This window comes from Cotesia typhae, unplaced genomic scaffold (genome assembly GCF_013202065.1).
Source record: "Cotesia typhae breed Kobodo isofemale line unplaced genomic scaffold, CoteBio_Ctyphae scaffold_13, whole genome shotgun sequence".
Lineage (NCBI taxonomy): Eukaryota > Metazoa > Arthropoda > Insecta > Hymenoptera > Braconidae > Cotesia > Cotesia typhae.
The window spans coordinates 17154902-17171433 of NW_027423774.1; the positions used below are offsets into that span (position 1 = coordinate 17154902).

The window sequence follows — 16532 nt, forward strand, 5'->3', positions numbered from 1 at the left end:
TGAATTTCTTTTTTGTTTATCTCATTGAAACGTCTAAGCAATTACATAGTTAAAAGCTAGACTAGAATCTCATAAGCAAAATAATGAAGCGTGTTATTTTATTAGTTATTATTTGTTAATTGAAAATAAAAATTTATAACATGCATTTTATGGAAAAGAAGTATTTTTTAAACTTTGAAATTTTTAATTTATATCGCTTTACTGATGCCATAAGGGCGTCTAGAAATTATATGTCTTTATGGCATCCGGGAACCATAAGGGCGTATAATAAAAATCCTATTTTTTTTCTAAGTTCAAAAAAATTTTTAGTTTGAAGAAAAATTTTTTTTGCATTTCTGCGCGTTTCATTTAAAAATATGTTGATTCCCGAAAAAAAATTTTTTTTATACGCCCTTATGGCCTTTTCACTGGGACCTTTTGCCGGTATATACGCCCTTATGGCATATGGTACGCGATATATAAACTACTGAGAATATGTTATTAAAATTTTAAAATAATTCACAATCAAGACTATTGATAAAGAGCTTTTGAAGGCAATATTTTTAAAAATAAGTATTTGACATAATCCTTAAAAGCTTTTTTCCAATAAACTTGACAGTAAATTATTTCCAACTTGTAAAAATAGTCTTTTATTTACACAACATAATAACTTTTGCCAATAGTAGATCTATTTATATATATATATATATATATATATATATATATATATATATATATTACAATATAAAATAAAAAAAAATTTGTAAAAAATTAAGCTTAAGTAAATTAATTAAAACAATTAATGAATATCAAAATACATTATTCTCAGGCTTACATTATGAACAGTAACAATTTAGAATTATTAAAGCATTACTTTAACACTATTACTCTTAGGTACAATACTACTGTACGTGAAGCATGAAATGTAATTGCTCATTAGTAATTTAGTATGTAATTTGAAATTTCAAAGTTAGAACGACGTTTTCATAAAATTTTCCGGAACTTCTTAAACAAAAATAATTTACAAAACTAAAACTATATAAAACTCAAAAGCAAAATCCAAATAATATAAAATAAAAATAATAAACTTGTGAATGCATGAAAAAAATGTTTTTCTATTTTTTAACGGAATTTAACTACCTTCTGCATGCATACTGAGAGATATGTCAGTATTAAAGCTGGTCATTGTTCCTGTAAAAATTTTCACTGTAATGTAATTACAATCACTAAATACTTAATATAAACATAAATTTATACTAACCCAAAGTGTAAAAACATAAATGAACACTAACTGTTCAATAAAATGCAAATAATAGTACCAACAATTGTAATATGCAATTTAAATAAAAATAGATATGTTAATAAAATAAGTTACGCCCTCATATCACATGATACCAGAACTAAAGCGTTATACCCATGCACATATTTCCTAATTGCATGCATTATGATGTTATGATTAATGCAACGAGCATTACAAAACAATTATATAAATGAGAAGAAAAGATCGATATTCAGATGCTCAAGTTTACGTGCAAAAATGACCATGTGTCTACACAAGCAAAAAAAAATAACTAAAAGACAACAAGATTAAAAAAAATAATTACAAACCTGGTTAACAGACTCAAGAAGACTACTGAGACTATTCTGGCTCTCAATATCTTTCCAAGGCGCGCGGTTTCTGCTATCCCGGTGTTCATCCTTGCCGTAATTGTCCGTGTGGTCTAATTTAATTTTTTTGGCGCCTCTCAGCTCATTTTCCGTGGTGGCTTTCAATCTCGAGCAGCATTCGACAAATAATTCTTCATCAAAATTCAGGACTTTTCCCTCTCTGGAGGATTTTTTACCAAGTTCCTGAGTCTCCAGAGGCGGAACATCTAGCGCGTTGTCTTCAATAGCGTCTGTTGGTGCAATAGTGACCACACCCGATCTACTTTCCTCATTGGAGGTTGACCGAATTATTATTTTCTCCCCAGAAAATTCGCTCGAGCACCGTCTGTTTATTTTAATACTTTCCTCATCATCGTTTTCATTATCATTATCTTCATCTTCATTGTCTTTAACACTTTTATCATCATTGCTATTTGTTGTTGCGCTGTCTCGCGAGCTATCGGGCAAATTACTCGCGTAAGAAGGTGACAGACGGCCACGGACAATATTTTCTTCTTCATCTTCTTCTTTGTAATTATCATCATCATCATTGTCATTATAATTATAATTATCATTATCAGTAGGGGCTTCAATATCATTTTCCGCGTCACGTGTTGTAAGTGACACCATATCTGGGGTGGAAGAACGCTCGCGCGGGCAACTCGGTACTCGGGTATGAATCGATTCCGATGAATTAGTATCGTGGAATAAAAATTCATCGGGTTTATTTATAATGTCATTATTTAAATCCTTTAAGCCATCTTTATTATTTATCGACGTTAAATCATCACTTTTATCCCCAACTTTATCAACATTTAATAATTTATTTGTAAACAATTCATCTTTACTCTTATTATTAATATTTAGATTTAAATTCAGATTCAGATTTAACTTATCCGGAGATTTTATTGAATCGTCAACAAAGTCATAAACATTTTTACAATCTTTATTATCCTTCTCCCTTTCTTTGTCTTTTAAAGTTTTGCAGGAATTAATGGCCTGCTTGCTAATTTCATACGCCAATTCATAAGGTATTGATTCTTCCTCGAACGCCCTGGAGATCCGTTCTTCAGCCCGTTTCTTGCTCTGCCGACACCTAGAATTCGAAAACTCATTCTGGGGAAGATCAGAGGCTAATGACGACGAAGATTTGCCTTCTAACCCGGCAACAGCCACCGGAACCGACGGATCAATCTTTTTACTCGGCCCATTTTTAATCTTTCCGGCAGATTTATCTGTCCGACTTTTCTTACTATCAGACTTCCAGTTGCGCCAGTTGCTCTGGTCATCGTGGGAGTCGCTGTCCGACTTGGAAACCCAGTCATCAAGAACTCCTTTAACTTTGTCGGCCTTCTCACTGGCAGTAAACGCCCTACCAAAGACACTTTTTACTATTTTACTTTTATTTTGTCCTGTAATATCTTTTTTATCGGTGTCATACTCACTACCGCTGCTACTGTTATTGCTGCCTTCTGTCAATTTCTTTTTTTTATTGCTCCGACTTTTCTTCGTCCGCGATTTTGACAATTTAATATTCAAATCCAAACTGATATCTTTAACAGTATCATCAACAATATTTTTACTTATTTCAATTTCCAACTCCTTTTCCTTTTCCTCTTCCTTATCCATTTCTTTCTCTATTTCTTCTTTATTTTCCACCCTCTTCCATTTTTCAGTCACGTCCTCACTTTTATTCGAAGTATCTCGAGATAAATTTTTATCAACTTGATTGTCCTCGTCCTCACCATCAAAATTTGATTGTTCCGCGTTCAATAATTTTTGTATATCACGTGATACACTTTTACATGAATCTTCGTCGCTATCGAATTCAATCAGAGTTGAATTTTTATTATTTTTAATAAATTCATTGCTCTTTAATTTTTCGGTGATATTTGAAAAATCTAAGCTTATTTTTGAGTCACTCATCAATAACTGAGAGGATGTCAGTACAGTTGAAGACAATAAATTAACTTTGCTTAATAATTCATTGCTGTTATTTTGTCCTGTAATTAAATTACACTCAACATTATTGTCCTCAAATTTATTATTAAACGACGGTTTATCTGTTAAATTATTAAACACCGAATTTAATCCAACTGACTGTTTCTGATTTTTTATTTTATCAGCCAGAGGCGGGGAATCCAAATCCAAATGTTCATCCGCGAGATTTATTTTTCGCTGGACATCTGAGAGCGAGTCTCCGGGCTGTTTTAAAGGCGTTGAAGTCCCATCTGGCAGTGGACTTATTTGATCTGTCAGTACGTACTCATCATGAGTCATGTTTTCAGTTATTTTCGAAATCTCTTCATCCAGCAGCTCGTCCTCAGGATCCGTCGTTTGTAATTGAGGATTCACTTCACCGGTATCTTGAATATTACTTTCGGCCAAATCCTTTTTAGCTTCACCCAAAGGTATCGATTTTTCGGAGAACGATTCCTCAAGTTTATCACCCTTTTGCACTCCATCGGTATTACATATTTTTTCCGCCTCTTCATCCTTATCTTTAGTTTCCTGCGCAGTCGAACTTTGAGTAGAAATCAAAGCCGGAGCTTCACAACTCGCAGCTAGTATTTCACTACGATCGATAGAGGAGACTGTAGCGTCATCATGAGACATCGATTCCTCTTGTTGCTGATTAACACTATTGTCTTGATCAATGCCTCCAATTTTGCTTACTTGTATTAAATGCGACTGCGAGAGATTATGTTTCTTCAAAGAACTCTTTCGCGTAAAGCTAGTTGCACAAACATCGCAGAAAAATCTAGCAACTTCTTTTGTGAATTTTTTCTTCTTCTCCACAATAAGAATTTCTCCAGATTTCGTATGAACCACTGCAAAATTACCCGTGATACGTTTCTTTGGATTCAAACTATCTTCAACTTGATTTTCAACAGCCGCCTTTTCTTCACCGCAATTCGCTTCCACTTCTGTCTTTAAAATTTGATTGTTTTCAGACTGAGACACAATTTTAGCATCAGTTTTACCAACAACTTCCTCTGAATTGTTTTCTTCCCCAACTTCAACTTTATCCGACGTCTTACTGATCTCCAAATTACTTTCAATCTCAGGAGTTTTGTCTTTAGTCCTAATTACAGACTCAGAGTCACTGTCCAGATCATCACCAAAATCAAGCAAATCTTCAATCAAGAATACATTTTCCTTCGCTTTTCTTTTTAGAGTCTTGCGTCGTTCAATAAGAGTATCATTTGCATTCTCCGGCTCATCATTCGGCTTAGAATCTTTTGCTGGGGTTATTTGGAAGGTCACATCGGCGTCGCTGGGTTTCCTTTTGGGTCTTCGGCCCCGTGGCCGCGATTCAGGAGTCAATTTTTCCTGATTTCCTTCAGATCCAGACTCTTCACGACGTTCTTCGGACTTTTTACGCGAATTTGGCGTCACTGTTTTATCCTCTGACGACTCATTGAGTAATTTCTTTTTTGAGCGAGTTTTGGTTTGCGAAATTTCTTCAGGAATTTTAAAAGACTCTTCTGAAACAGAAGATTCTGCTTGGTTTGACTGCTCAAAAACAGAGGTATTAATATTTTCAGTAGATTGATCTTCGGGTAACTGCAAGTGTTCTTTCGTTAATGACTTTTTTCTGCCACGTTTTTTTTTCGATTTAACGGCTACTGGGGTCTCATCTATTTTAATATCTTCCGCTTTGCTAACGTGTAAGATAGTCTCATCAATTCTTGATGAAATATCGGTTGAACTTTCAACTTTATCTGAATTATTTATATTGGTAGATATAGAAGCCGAGGAAGAATTGGAAATAGAATTAGAAGTAGAAGTAGAAGTACAAGTAGTTTCAGTAATCGACGTGTCACTTAATTTATGTACAGAGTCTTTAAATGCAACTTGTTCACAATTAAATTTATTATTGCTAATAAAATCTTTGGACTTAGTTTTACGTTTGGGATTTGACTTTACCGTTGACTCACAAACTTTAAGACTGTCAATAATAATTTTATCGTCTACCTTCTCTAGATGTTGAACTTGTAAATTATTTATATCACAACCCGCTTTAATATTCTCACCATCACCCATTATTTTGGCATCCTTTTCTTCATCACAGAGCTTAGTCTTTTTGTTAGCATTAATAAGCTCTCTTTTTTCCGAACTTTCATCTCCCTTGCTCAAAACTTTTCCCTGCAGTTCGTCATTATCGTTACCCTTTATTTTATAATCGATACTTTTTCTCTTACCAGGGCGTATTTCTTCATTAATTTCATTGGGGACCTCACAAGGAGATTCACGCTTAGCATTATTTATTAACTTCATAATATCTGCCAAGCACAAATCTTCTTCGATACGGTTGCACTCAAGTTCGTCTTCTTCCACGGACTTGCGTTTATTTTTAGTTTCAGCAATCTCCAGTGAACGTTTTTTCTTATTACGTTTGGAATTACCAATTACCACCTGATCTGACTTTAAAGTATCGCTACCGAGTGTATCATTACTCGTAATTGATTCTAAAACAGTGCCATTCAGAGATTCTTGAGGTAAAGTTTCACGAATAATTAAACTATCTTCCGTCTTCTGCTTCCCTACCTCCAGTATCACCGGTGACTCTTCTTCTTCCTGCTTCTTGTTCTTCGGCTCCTTTTCCATAAATTTAACTTGTTCATTACCAGGCTCTGTATCAATTAAACTTTTATCACTCTCAGATGTAACACGTAAGCATTTTTCTTCTCCCTCTTTATCACTTTTTTCATCCGTCAATTTAACTGACGTACTCGTGCTAGTACTATCCGTGGTTAAACTAGTAGCCGTAGTTGTGGTATTAGTTAAATTTGTATTTGTAGTTGAAGTTGTAGCACTAGTTTTAGGATCATTAGCCTCAAAAGTAGGGCCAACTTCATCTAAAATAATACTAAGCTCATCAGCTGCATGATCGAGTAATGAACCAACTTCGCCCTCGAGCAATGCGTCTTTTTTCTTCGCTATTTTAGAAACTATCTTCTCCAAAAAAGAACCCTTGCCTTTAGACTTGCGTCTTGATAAATCCAAAATAATATCATTCGTCGGCTCAACATTAACAGTGGTCGATACTGTCGCTGTACTGGATTTCGGAATTACATTTTCGGCTTTTAAAATCGCATTGTTATCAGAGCTACTAATATGCCGTTGGATGTCTTGGCTCGCTGTTTCATCCTTGCCATCATAAGCTGAACATTCAATCATATCACGGGTTTCCTCGATATTTTCATTAGCGGTGCCATTAGACACTACGCCATTGGCATTATCTGGAGGATTATTATTATCATCACCTAATTCTGTTCGATTATTTTGAATAGTCAGCGCACTATTGCTGCTATTAGTGCTACTATTAGCGGCAGGGTTTGGATTGTTATTTCCAATGGTATTAGCACTGTTATTATTGTTATTACCGGTACTATTATTCAAATTAATATTATTATCGACGGAGGTTTGCACAGTAAGTACAACACTCTGCTGAACTTCAACTGGAATATTAACGCCTTCAGTGAGAATTCCAATAACATTATTTAACGTGCGCTTGACAATGCGATCACGTTTTAAGCCCCGTGATTTTTTAGGCCTTGATACTCGTGGCTTTGAAACGTTGACAGCCGTCTCCGAGGAATTTTCTTTCCCACTGTCAATGTTGGAGTTGCTCGACTCTTGCTGAAGGTGCTCGAAACTTAGACTCACTAAATCAGCCGTCACAAGTTTCTTCCTCTCCTCAGACTCATTGTCCTCGTAGTCTTCATCGTAGTCATCCTCGTTCTTGCTATCATCAGCAGTAGTACTACCAACCTTTTCTGCAAATTTTTCATCTTTTTCCCGTTCTTGTTCTTGTTCTCGTTCTCCTTCGAGTTGTTCCGCTATTCCTACTTCATCTTCATTGTCTGGCTCCTTGTCGCTATTATTAACTCTCTTCTCCGGGACTATTGTCGTTGGTGAACCGACTGTGGTTGACTCAAATGCTTTAATTGAACTTAACTCTACCTCAATTGACGATTTTCTTGGTCTTAAGTTTCTTTCGATTGTCGATTCTATTTTTGGTAAGTTGTCCTCATTATTAGTAATCGTAACCGCAATCGTTTCTGCCAGCTTATCATTATCATTATCATCATTAACGTCTACTTTATCATTGGTATCTTCTGAGGAATTTATCCTATTGTTAGCTACTTGAACGCAACTCTTTTTTTCACTTCGTGTAGCTGTTTTAGTTGCGCTCTTGTTATCAGTTAAATCTTCACTCGGTAAATTTACTAGCTCCTCACAATTTTTACTACTCTCCTCATTTTTATTCTGTCGAGTTATTACTCGACTGCTAATCTGAGTCACGTTAAAACGATGAAGGCCACGGTAACGACGACCGCGACCGCGACCACGACCACGACCGCGATCTGTCAAAACTTTAACCGGCTGCGAAGCGATACCAATCTGACTAAAAAGATCGTCTGTTGGACCAAGAAGTTTTTTAACTTCCAACGGAACTTGCTGCAAATTAGAAAGCTCTTCTAATGATCCCGCCCGACGTTCCTGTCGCGCTTTACGCGACTCAACTCTGTTTACATTAGTTTTTTTATCGGGACCCTTTGAGTTCTTTTTAACATCAGCCAAGTTGTCTTCAGTCAACTTGGTTTCTTCCAAAGAACTACCACCCTGTTTCTTTAGAAGCGCATCATCTTTGTCCTCAATAACACCTGAGGAAACTCTCGGTGAAAGAGACTTCCCTTTTCTCACTCGACGATCCCGACCTTGTTTCAAACTCACCTCCTCTTTTTCTTCTCCTACCAATTCAACTTTATCACTACTATTATCATTACTGTTACTATTATTACTATTACTATTACTATCATTAACATTGACATTATCATTATTACTGATATTATTATCATCATTATTACTACTAAGACTACTGTTTTCACTACTATCTACACTTTTGTTCAATTTTTCGACGACCACTCGTTTTTGCCTCCCCCTCAACTTAGCGTTACCATTAGCATTAGCCTTAACTTTACCCCGCAATCCACTTTTACTATTTTTCGACCTAAAGCCGAGCTTTTTAGCGCGTGGATTGCGTTGACCAGTCGACTCGGTTATCGGAGATAAAATTGGAAGATCAGCCGATTTTTCAGGAACTTCTGTAGCGGCGACAGTTGTCAGCCCGTCGGCTTCCAGCGTCGGCATTTTGTCGTCGGAAGACAATTTTGTAACTCTTTTTGCCACCTCTTCGTTGCCAGTAACAGTTGCCTGTTGTTTGTTACTGTTTTCGGCAATTGTTTTTACGCGTGATCGAGTAACAAGAGATGAACTGGAGTCATTGGGCTTCACCCGATCGGCACTTTCCGAAGTAACTTCTGCACTAACGGATCCCCGAGATGGTGTACCTTGCGTAGGGGTACGAGTAAATTTACCATCCGGGTTTCGTACCTGAGATTTGGCTTTAATCGATGCTGATGACGGAGCTGAATTTTCAGCGGTTTCAGTTTTTCGCTTGCGTAATCTGATGTTACTATTTTTAAGAGTCAACAAAGAGTTGCCAGTAGTTTTAACATTGGATCTTTTTAATGTACCTTTAATCTTGTTTGTTTGATTAACCGTCTGTACTTGCTGCTGTTGCTTGTTGATATTTGACGAGACGACGGTTGATTTAAAGCTACTCGAATTTGTGCGCCTCGAATTCATTTTAACGTTATTCTTTTTGCTGACGACTCTTACTCGTTGAATCGATCGATTATTTAATTTGGAATTTTTGTCGACTTTACCAGCCACGGATGTACGACGGCACTCTGTTGAACTTTCCAACTTTTCCGTATCTTTTAATTCTTTAGATCCGGTAACGCTGGACTTGCTGCTACCATTCACGCTGTCATTATCATACTTTTTGTTATGATTATCGCTATTACTGTCAAGGTGATTGGTTACGGCATCTGTCGGCTTGTAATTACTTATAACACTCTCTATCGCCGCGGTAATATTATCACCGCGACAACGCTTGCGTTGAAATAATTTTGCGTTCTTCAGCAATTTGTTTCGCAACATTGTCTTGCTCGATAGACGTGATGTTTCAGCTGAGAGCTTCGATCTTGTCTGTACCTGTAATCAGACGAATTATAAATTAATAATTATCAACAAAGATATGTTTTTCAGACATTAATATTTTTCATAGTTTCAATTTGATTCTAAAAATTATAAAAATCAATAATTGATCAAATATTAAGGGGTTGCGCAGTCAGAATTGAAAAAAAAAATTAATTTTTATTTTTTTTTGCATTTTTTTGAAGTATATCTCAAAAACATTTCCTGAAAATGTTAAATAAATTGAAATTTTTAAAATCCAGGCTTTCAATTCTTTGAATAATTTTTTTTTTTGGAGTCAATTATTAATTTTTTTTTTTTTTTTTATTAATTAATTTGGGTAATCTTAAAACGAAAGTTATTGTAATGAAATTCAATTAAAATTCATAATTTTTAAGTAATAAATTATTCACAATTGTACAAAAAGGTAATATCGCGCCTAGACTAAAACTTGACGGAATTAAATGAAATTTTCACCGTCTATTCACGGAAAAAAGATAAATAGAAAAATTACATTATATAATGTAACGTGGCGGTTCGTGATAAAAACTGAAAAAATTACAGTTCAGATTGTAATTATTGCAGATTTTAAATTAATTTTAAATTACATTGTAGGATGTAATATTTACATTGAAAGTTCTGAAAAGTAACATTCAAAGTTTAAATTTAGAAAAATGTTATTTCAAACTATAATTGTTTCTAGTTTTAAAAACGACGGGACACTTATTACTATTTATATTGTAATTTTTCGAATTTTCTTTTTTCCGTTTTGTAAGTAAAAAAACGTAGTACTTGATTGAATAATTTATTTCTTAATTTTAATATGTTTTTAACGTTAAACTAAAGTTTTTTTTTCTACAAAATTCGCAATAATTTATAAAATAAACAAAAAAGCCTGGATCAAGTTCTAGATTTACAATTAACTAAATAGTTTTTTCTTGTTTGATTGGTTTTGAGTGAACTAATCAAAAGTTACGACGGTCGACGGGAAATTTTTGTTGAGTCAAGTTAAAATATTATATAATAAATCGGTATTATTAATTTTGTAAAATAAATTTCATGAGTGTCAAATAAAAATTGATTAAAAATCTTCATTTTCTTATTCTTCAAATTGCATTTTACCCCTTAAATAGTAAATAAGTAGTTTCAATATATTAAAAAAAAACTTCTATATTTATATTTACAGAAAGACTTGAAATATTTTTTTTTTGAAAATTTTAATTCCTAGTCTTCTAATAAGACAAGGCAAGAAAGTTCAAAACCTGTTCGGCATTAGACGAGAAGTAATGAAGAAGAAAAGATCTGAATAATAATGCAATTAAACCGAAGTTAATATAATTTAATAATAAAATAATAATGTACATCATAAAAGGTGACAATTTGGAATAAAAAAACCGTAGGATTATTTGCCCTACTAAACATTCAAGTCAGGATATGTCTACATATGTACGTAAGCACGTTTAAACGGGGCTGTTCTGATCAATACTCGACTTATATTTACTCGCGCGTTGCGCAAGGCTGTTATCCTATCAATTTTTATTTCATTTAGTCTTTTTGCGTAATGGATCTCAACTAATCATCAGATGCAACCCCAATGTGTTATTTAATCTTACTTTTCGTGGTCCTTCGGCTATTTCCTGTACGTCTCTGCGGGTTGATCGCTTGGGTGGCAAATTTGCCAACATTTTCTGGATACTCTCATCTGCGAAAAATGTGTCAATATCAATATTGATATTCATTTATTATTTGTTAAATTACTTTCTATTTTTTTTTTCTTTAATATTTTTATTTGTTATTTTATATTTTAAACAGTAATTTTTCAAATGAAAGAACTCATTTTTGAATTAAATTGGATGCACGATTTATCTGCGTTGAATCATAAACATGAAAAATTTATTAATTTAAAAGTTCCGATACATGACAGCTGTCAAGTTTTTAAAAATTTATCGTTCTGCATGCTTGCGTATCGATATAAACCACTCACGTGAAAGGGTGAAAGGATCAAAAATTGCGCATAACAAAATTTTTTTTAAAAAAGAATTTAGACAAAAAAATTCTAATAAAAAAATATAAAACTCTAATAAAATATATAAACTCCAAAGCGTTTTAATTTTTCACCGTTTCTTCTTTCACTGGAAACTAAAATAAAAAACTAAATAAACCCAAGTGATCCTTAAACACCCAATTAAAAAACAAACTTAAAAAAAAAAATAAAATAAAATAAAATAAAACCCAAACAAGATAATAAACCAGCTTACGATCACTCGGACGAACTCGCGGTCCGCTGGGCTGTTTCTCCCTGGGCTGATTGACCCTCGTCGTCTGGGAATTCTGTATATTTCTCTTCATCCCCCGTTGCCTTCGCCTCCTGCTTCTACTTCCGAAGGGCCGCCACTTGCCTTTTTTCCTTCCGTTTCCAAAAAGCCCCGACAACCAGGACTGGTCCCCTCCGCATTCCAGCATATGTCTGTGAAGCTCTGCGATAGTTGAGCAGAGTTTTGAACACTTGGTGCAAACTTTTTCCTCGGGTCCTTTGGCCTTCAAAAAAGGAATCGACACATTGGAAATATTGTGTCCAGGTAAGAACAAATGCTTGTAAAGCTCGCGCTGGTCCCCGGAAAACTCGAAGTGGGAGCACCAGACATGAGGATGGGCGAGGATTTTGTGCTCTTCGATCTCCTTCAAAGTCAAGTATCTTGAAAAGCAAGCCCCGCATACATAAACTCTTGGTTTTGACCATTCGCCCGTCAGCTCTGTATACACTATTTCATCTTTCTTGGCCGGCTCTGGAGCTGGACACTTGTCCCAGCGCTTCAACTTTATAAAACTACTAAACTCATGAGAAAACTCAGTAGCATCTGAATTTGATTTTTTATTACCCGTATCGCTAGCAACCGAATGCAAATCGTTTCTAGTAACTGATCCAGTATCCGGACTAGTATCAATAGGGATGCTATCAATAGTTGATGCATCAGATACTGATACTGGTTTATCTTCAGCGAAGCGCGTCGCCTTATCCAGATCGGTGGACTCAATCATCGGCTTCTCCTTCAAATCAGTCTGCCTATCTAGAGAAGAACTATTAGACAATCTATTCTGCAAACTTTTTTCCTCAATTATCTGCTGCTTCTTCCTTAAGGTCAGCTGGGTGTATATGTCGAACTTGCTCAGGTCCTTTATCGAATAACTCCACTGCTCCTTTCCGTCGTACTTCCGAGGGAAATTGTACTTTTCAAAAGATACTCGTCGTGGGTGTAACCAACTAGTTTTACAGGGTTTCTGTGCATACTTGCTAGAATTTTCAGACTTGTCGGTTGCTGGGCACTCTTTACTATCTACAGGCGTGGCTGCAGTTAAAGAAATGTCGATGGGACACTGGATTTGACTGACGGGTTCATGGAACGTTTGGTGATGCTGTAATGGAGACTGAGATTGGGAAGTAGTAGGTTGAGGTTGAGGTTGAGGTTGAAGCTGAGGTCGATGTTGAGGTTGAAGTTGAAATTGGAGCTGAAGTTGTGATAGAGAAGGCGAATTGCCCTGTAATTTATCAATGATAGCACGAATAATCTCTAAAAACTGGTCATCCAATTCCTCTTCGTGTATTTCAGTATTACTTTTTTTAGAAGTCTTATGAACATTAAGGAAGTGAATTTTCAAAGATTCAGGGTTCAGATATCTGGTGCAGCAATAATGACAAGCATGATACTTGTTTGGATGACGAAAAACCATGTGCACGAATAATTCCGTCAAGGTATCTGCACCAGGAACACTAAAAGGTTTTTCGGTGCAGTATAGGCAGTTTGAACCGCTCTTGCGGGCACTTCTCTCGCTACGTCTTTCCCCTTTAAGCTGATGAAACCGCTCTGTATGACGTTGTTGGAGCGAAATTGATGAAAATGTACGGTTGCAGTAGAGGCACAAATGTTTCACTGGCGGTGACTTAACGTTGGGGGAGTTGGACTTTAAAATTGATGACGTTGGAGATGACGACGGCGTTGGTTTTGGCGTTGAAGTTGAAGAAGAAGATGATAAAGATGAAGAAGAAGAAAACTTTGGAGATAGTTGCAATGAAGCTGTGTGCTCAGACTCGCATAGTTTCAAAACAGGCGCTACTTTTTCCAGCGGCAAACTGCAGTGAAGACCAAACGACCCTACGGATTTCGCAGGATTATCAGAAGAATCATTCTGAACTATGTCACTCAGCAAATCATTCATTAAATCGCGACACACTGTCCCAATGTCCTCGCTAGGTGCTAAGTTTGATTTGCTGCAAATTTTACCGCCTGTTAGCTGCTCGTTCGTTTCTGGTATATCTGAGCCCCGCTCAATAACATCCAGAGTGTTAGTCTTAGTCTTAGTTTGAGTAACAGCAACATCTGCAGTACAATTCAGCGAGGAAGAGGACGGCAAACGCGATACTATTAAATCTTTGGCTTTAGCAGATACCTTATTGCCTTGGCTGTTTATCGACATCGCATCAACTTCCTTTTGCTCCGTCGGAGTTTTCTCCGCTTCTTTCGTCCCGGATAGAGACAAATCATTTTTGTCTTGCTGATTGACATCTGGGACGGCAGGCTCAATAACACTTTGGCCGCCTTCATCTGCGCTTATTCTCTCTCTCGGCTGGTCTTTTTGGGTGTCAGCAGGGGCTTTGAACCTCGCGGAGTCTTCGGTGTCAATCACTCGGTTTATTCCGCCGCTGCCAGGTTGGCCCTCCGTTTCCGCGTCCTTGATAACTCCATTTAATACAGTCATAACGTATTTTTCTAGGGTCTCGAGATTTCTCTCGACGCTGTCGCGGTCTTCGTTGTCTTTAGGAGTTTTGCTCTTTGAGTCACCGGTGGCTGCTGATTCAGGTACTTTCCTCTTCAAATTGTTTATTACGTTAGACAGCCGGCTGCGCTTGTCCTGGGCTGATTGACTTCGACACACGGTAGTCTGATGATGGTTGTGGTTTGAATAAGAATTGTTATTCCTATTACTAATATTGGTACTATAGTTACTGTTTATGGTGTAGTAACTGTGATGTTTATCTTGGTAGTGAAGCTGCTGCTGTTGATTTAGAGCTAATTCACCATGATTGTGCGTCGAGGCGACCATTATCTTGCTCGCCGTCGGCAACGAAAATCGACCGATCGGACTCGCCTCGACGCAAGTACCTCTTCCATCCGCGACGTCCGCTGGTGAAGTCTCTGCAATTCAAACAAATTAATTTAATCAACTAATGTATCAATCAAAATTTTTAATATTGACAAAAAAATAAAGTTATCATTAACCAATCAATTATTATGAAGACAATTTTTAGATAATTAGAAACTTAGCAATTAAAGAAAAACTACGATATTTGCTTAAAATATTTTCTCAGCACTAATTTATTTTTTTTTTACTATACAACCTAATAATTTTCAGGTGTTCGCTGATTTCAGTATCAGAATTTTTTTTTTTAGAAAATAAAATTCCATATAAAAAGTGTGTGTTCCACAGAAAAAAAAAAATTCTTGAATCAAGAAAATTGTAAGAAAGACCGAAGTTATTTTGGAACAAGAAGAAATTTTCTTGGCTTAAAAAAATTTAACTTCGTTCGAATCGAAACGGCATTCGAAAGATTATTATTGTCATTATACTTCATTTAAATTTCAATTAATTGGGGTTGCTATCTTTTGAAAAATCTCCAAAAAAAAAACTAAAAAAAAATTGTTTTTTTTTTTTTGGAAATAACTTTTAAATTTGAGTATCGATTTATTCCAAAAACTGCATCGATTTCCGTAAACCGCATCAAAATCTTTTAAGAGATATTTAATTAAAAAAAAAAGAGAGATTTTTAATTTTAATTCCAAAGAATTGTTTATTCAACATAACTTCAAAATCTTTACGTTGTATCATTTGGTAGGTAATAAATAATCTTTTGGTGCTTGAAAAAATGTTTCGAATACTGCAAGCCCCATCACAAACTATTGATTCGATCGGAAAATATCACAATTTAGAATTTTCAAAAAAATATCTACTAACAACCACCAAATTTTCGAGCTTGAAAAAGGATGCAAGTGTATTTTTAAGCTCAAAACTTTGGAATGCACAATTTACTGAATGTTTTAAACTAGTACATAGTAAGAAGTTTCAGGGATAGCCTGCAGGGTCAACCGTTTTCCCGATTTATTTTTGTTGTAAAAAAATTGTGAGAAGTTGTTGATGAAATATTATAACGATAATTTTAATTTTACAAATATCTACCTACAATTTCATAAAGCACCCACGCTTTTTTACCTCAAAATAAATTCTATTATTATGTTAAATCTATTTAAAATTATTTTCTCTTTTTATTTTTTCAAATTTTAACTTTTTCGTATTAAAATATTTCATGAAAAATTTAAATCGCAAACTTTCGCAGCGGTAAAAACATTTCACCAGAGATCAACAAATTTACTATTCAAATTGTATAACATTAGCGTTAACAGTACTGTACATTATACAATATAAAAATAAAACGAAATAAAAATGAACGAGTTTGGTTATTCATAAATGTTGAGCATTAATGGGTTAAAAAGTGAATTTTGTTGTAAATTAAATACGAGACAGCTGGATCGATAACAAGTGAGTAAACTGGTAACCTCATTATCTCGTGGTTTCTCTTGTTCTCATTCTTTATAGACTTCCCCTTTCCCTTTGGAGCCGTCGGTACACTATATGTATACACACATATATGCTATACCTTCTACACTGTGCGATAGTCGATTCTTATTTCAAAGTTAATAAATGAGTTACGATGTCATTCACATGTTTTGTCCAAGTCCAATCCCAACTAGTAATTAAAAAGGAACAAAAACTCAAGTCCGAGAAAAAGTAAAAAAAAAAAT

At 35.3% G+C, this 16532-nt stretch overlaps 1 protein-coding gene across 2 annotated transcripts in view; it reads right to left on the bottom strand.

The window, feature by feature from the left end:
• LOC141534255 (uncharacterized) overlaps positions 1 to 16532 on the bottom strand; it is a 66153-nt gene that overhangs the window by 5365 nt on the left and 44256 nt on the right. For both annotated transcript variants that reach the window (XM_074253497.1, XM_074253496.1), the window contains 3 exons: positions 11937 to 14870; positions 11292 to 11380; positions 1588 to 9696 (listed from right to left, as the gene is read on the bottom strand). In XM_074253497.1, coding sequence (XP_074109598.1) covers positions 1588 to 9696; positions 11292 to 11380; positions 11937 to 14778 — 11040 coding nt within the window. In that variant the 5' untranslated portion in view covers positions 14779 to 14870. The remainder of the gene's footprint in view (positions 1 to 1587; positions 9697 to 11291; positions 11381 to 11936; positions 14871 to 16532) is intronic.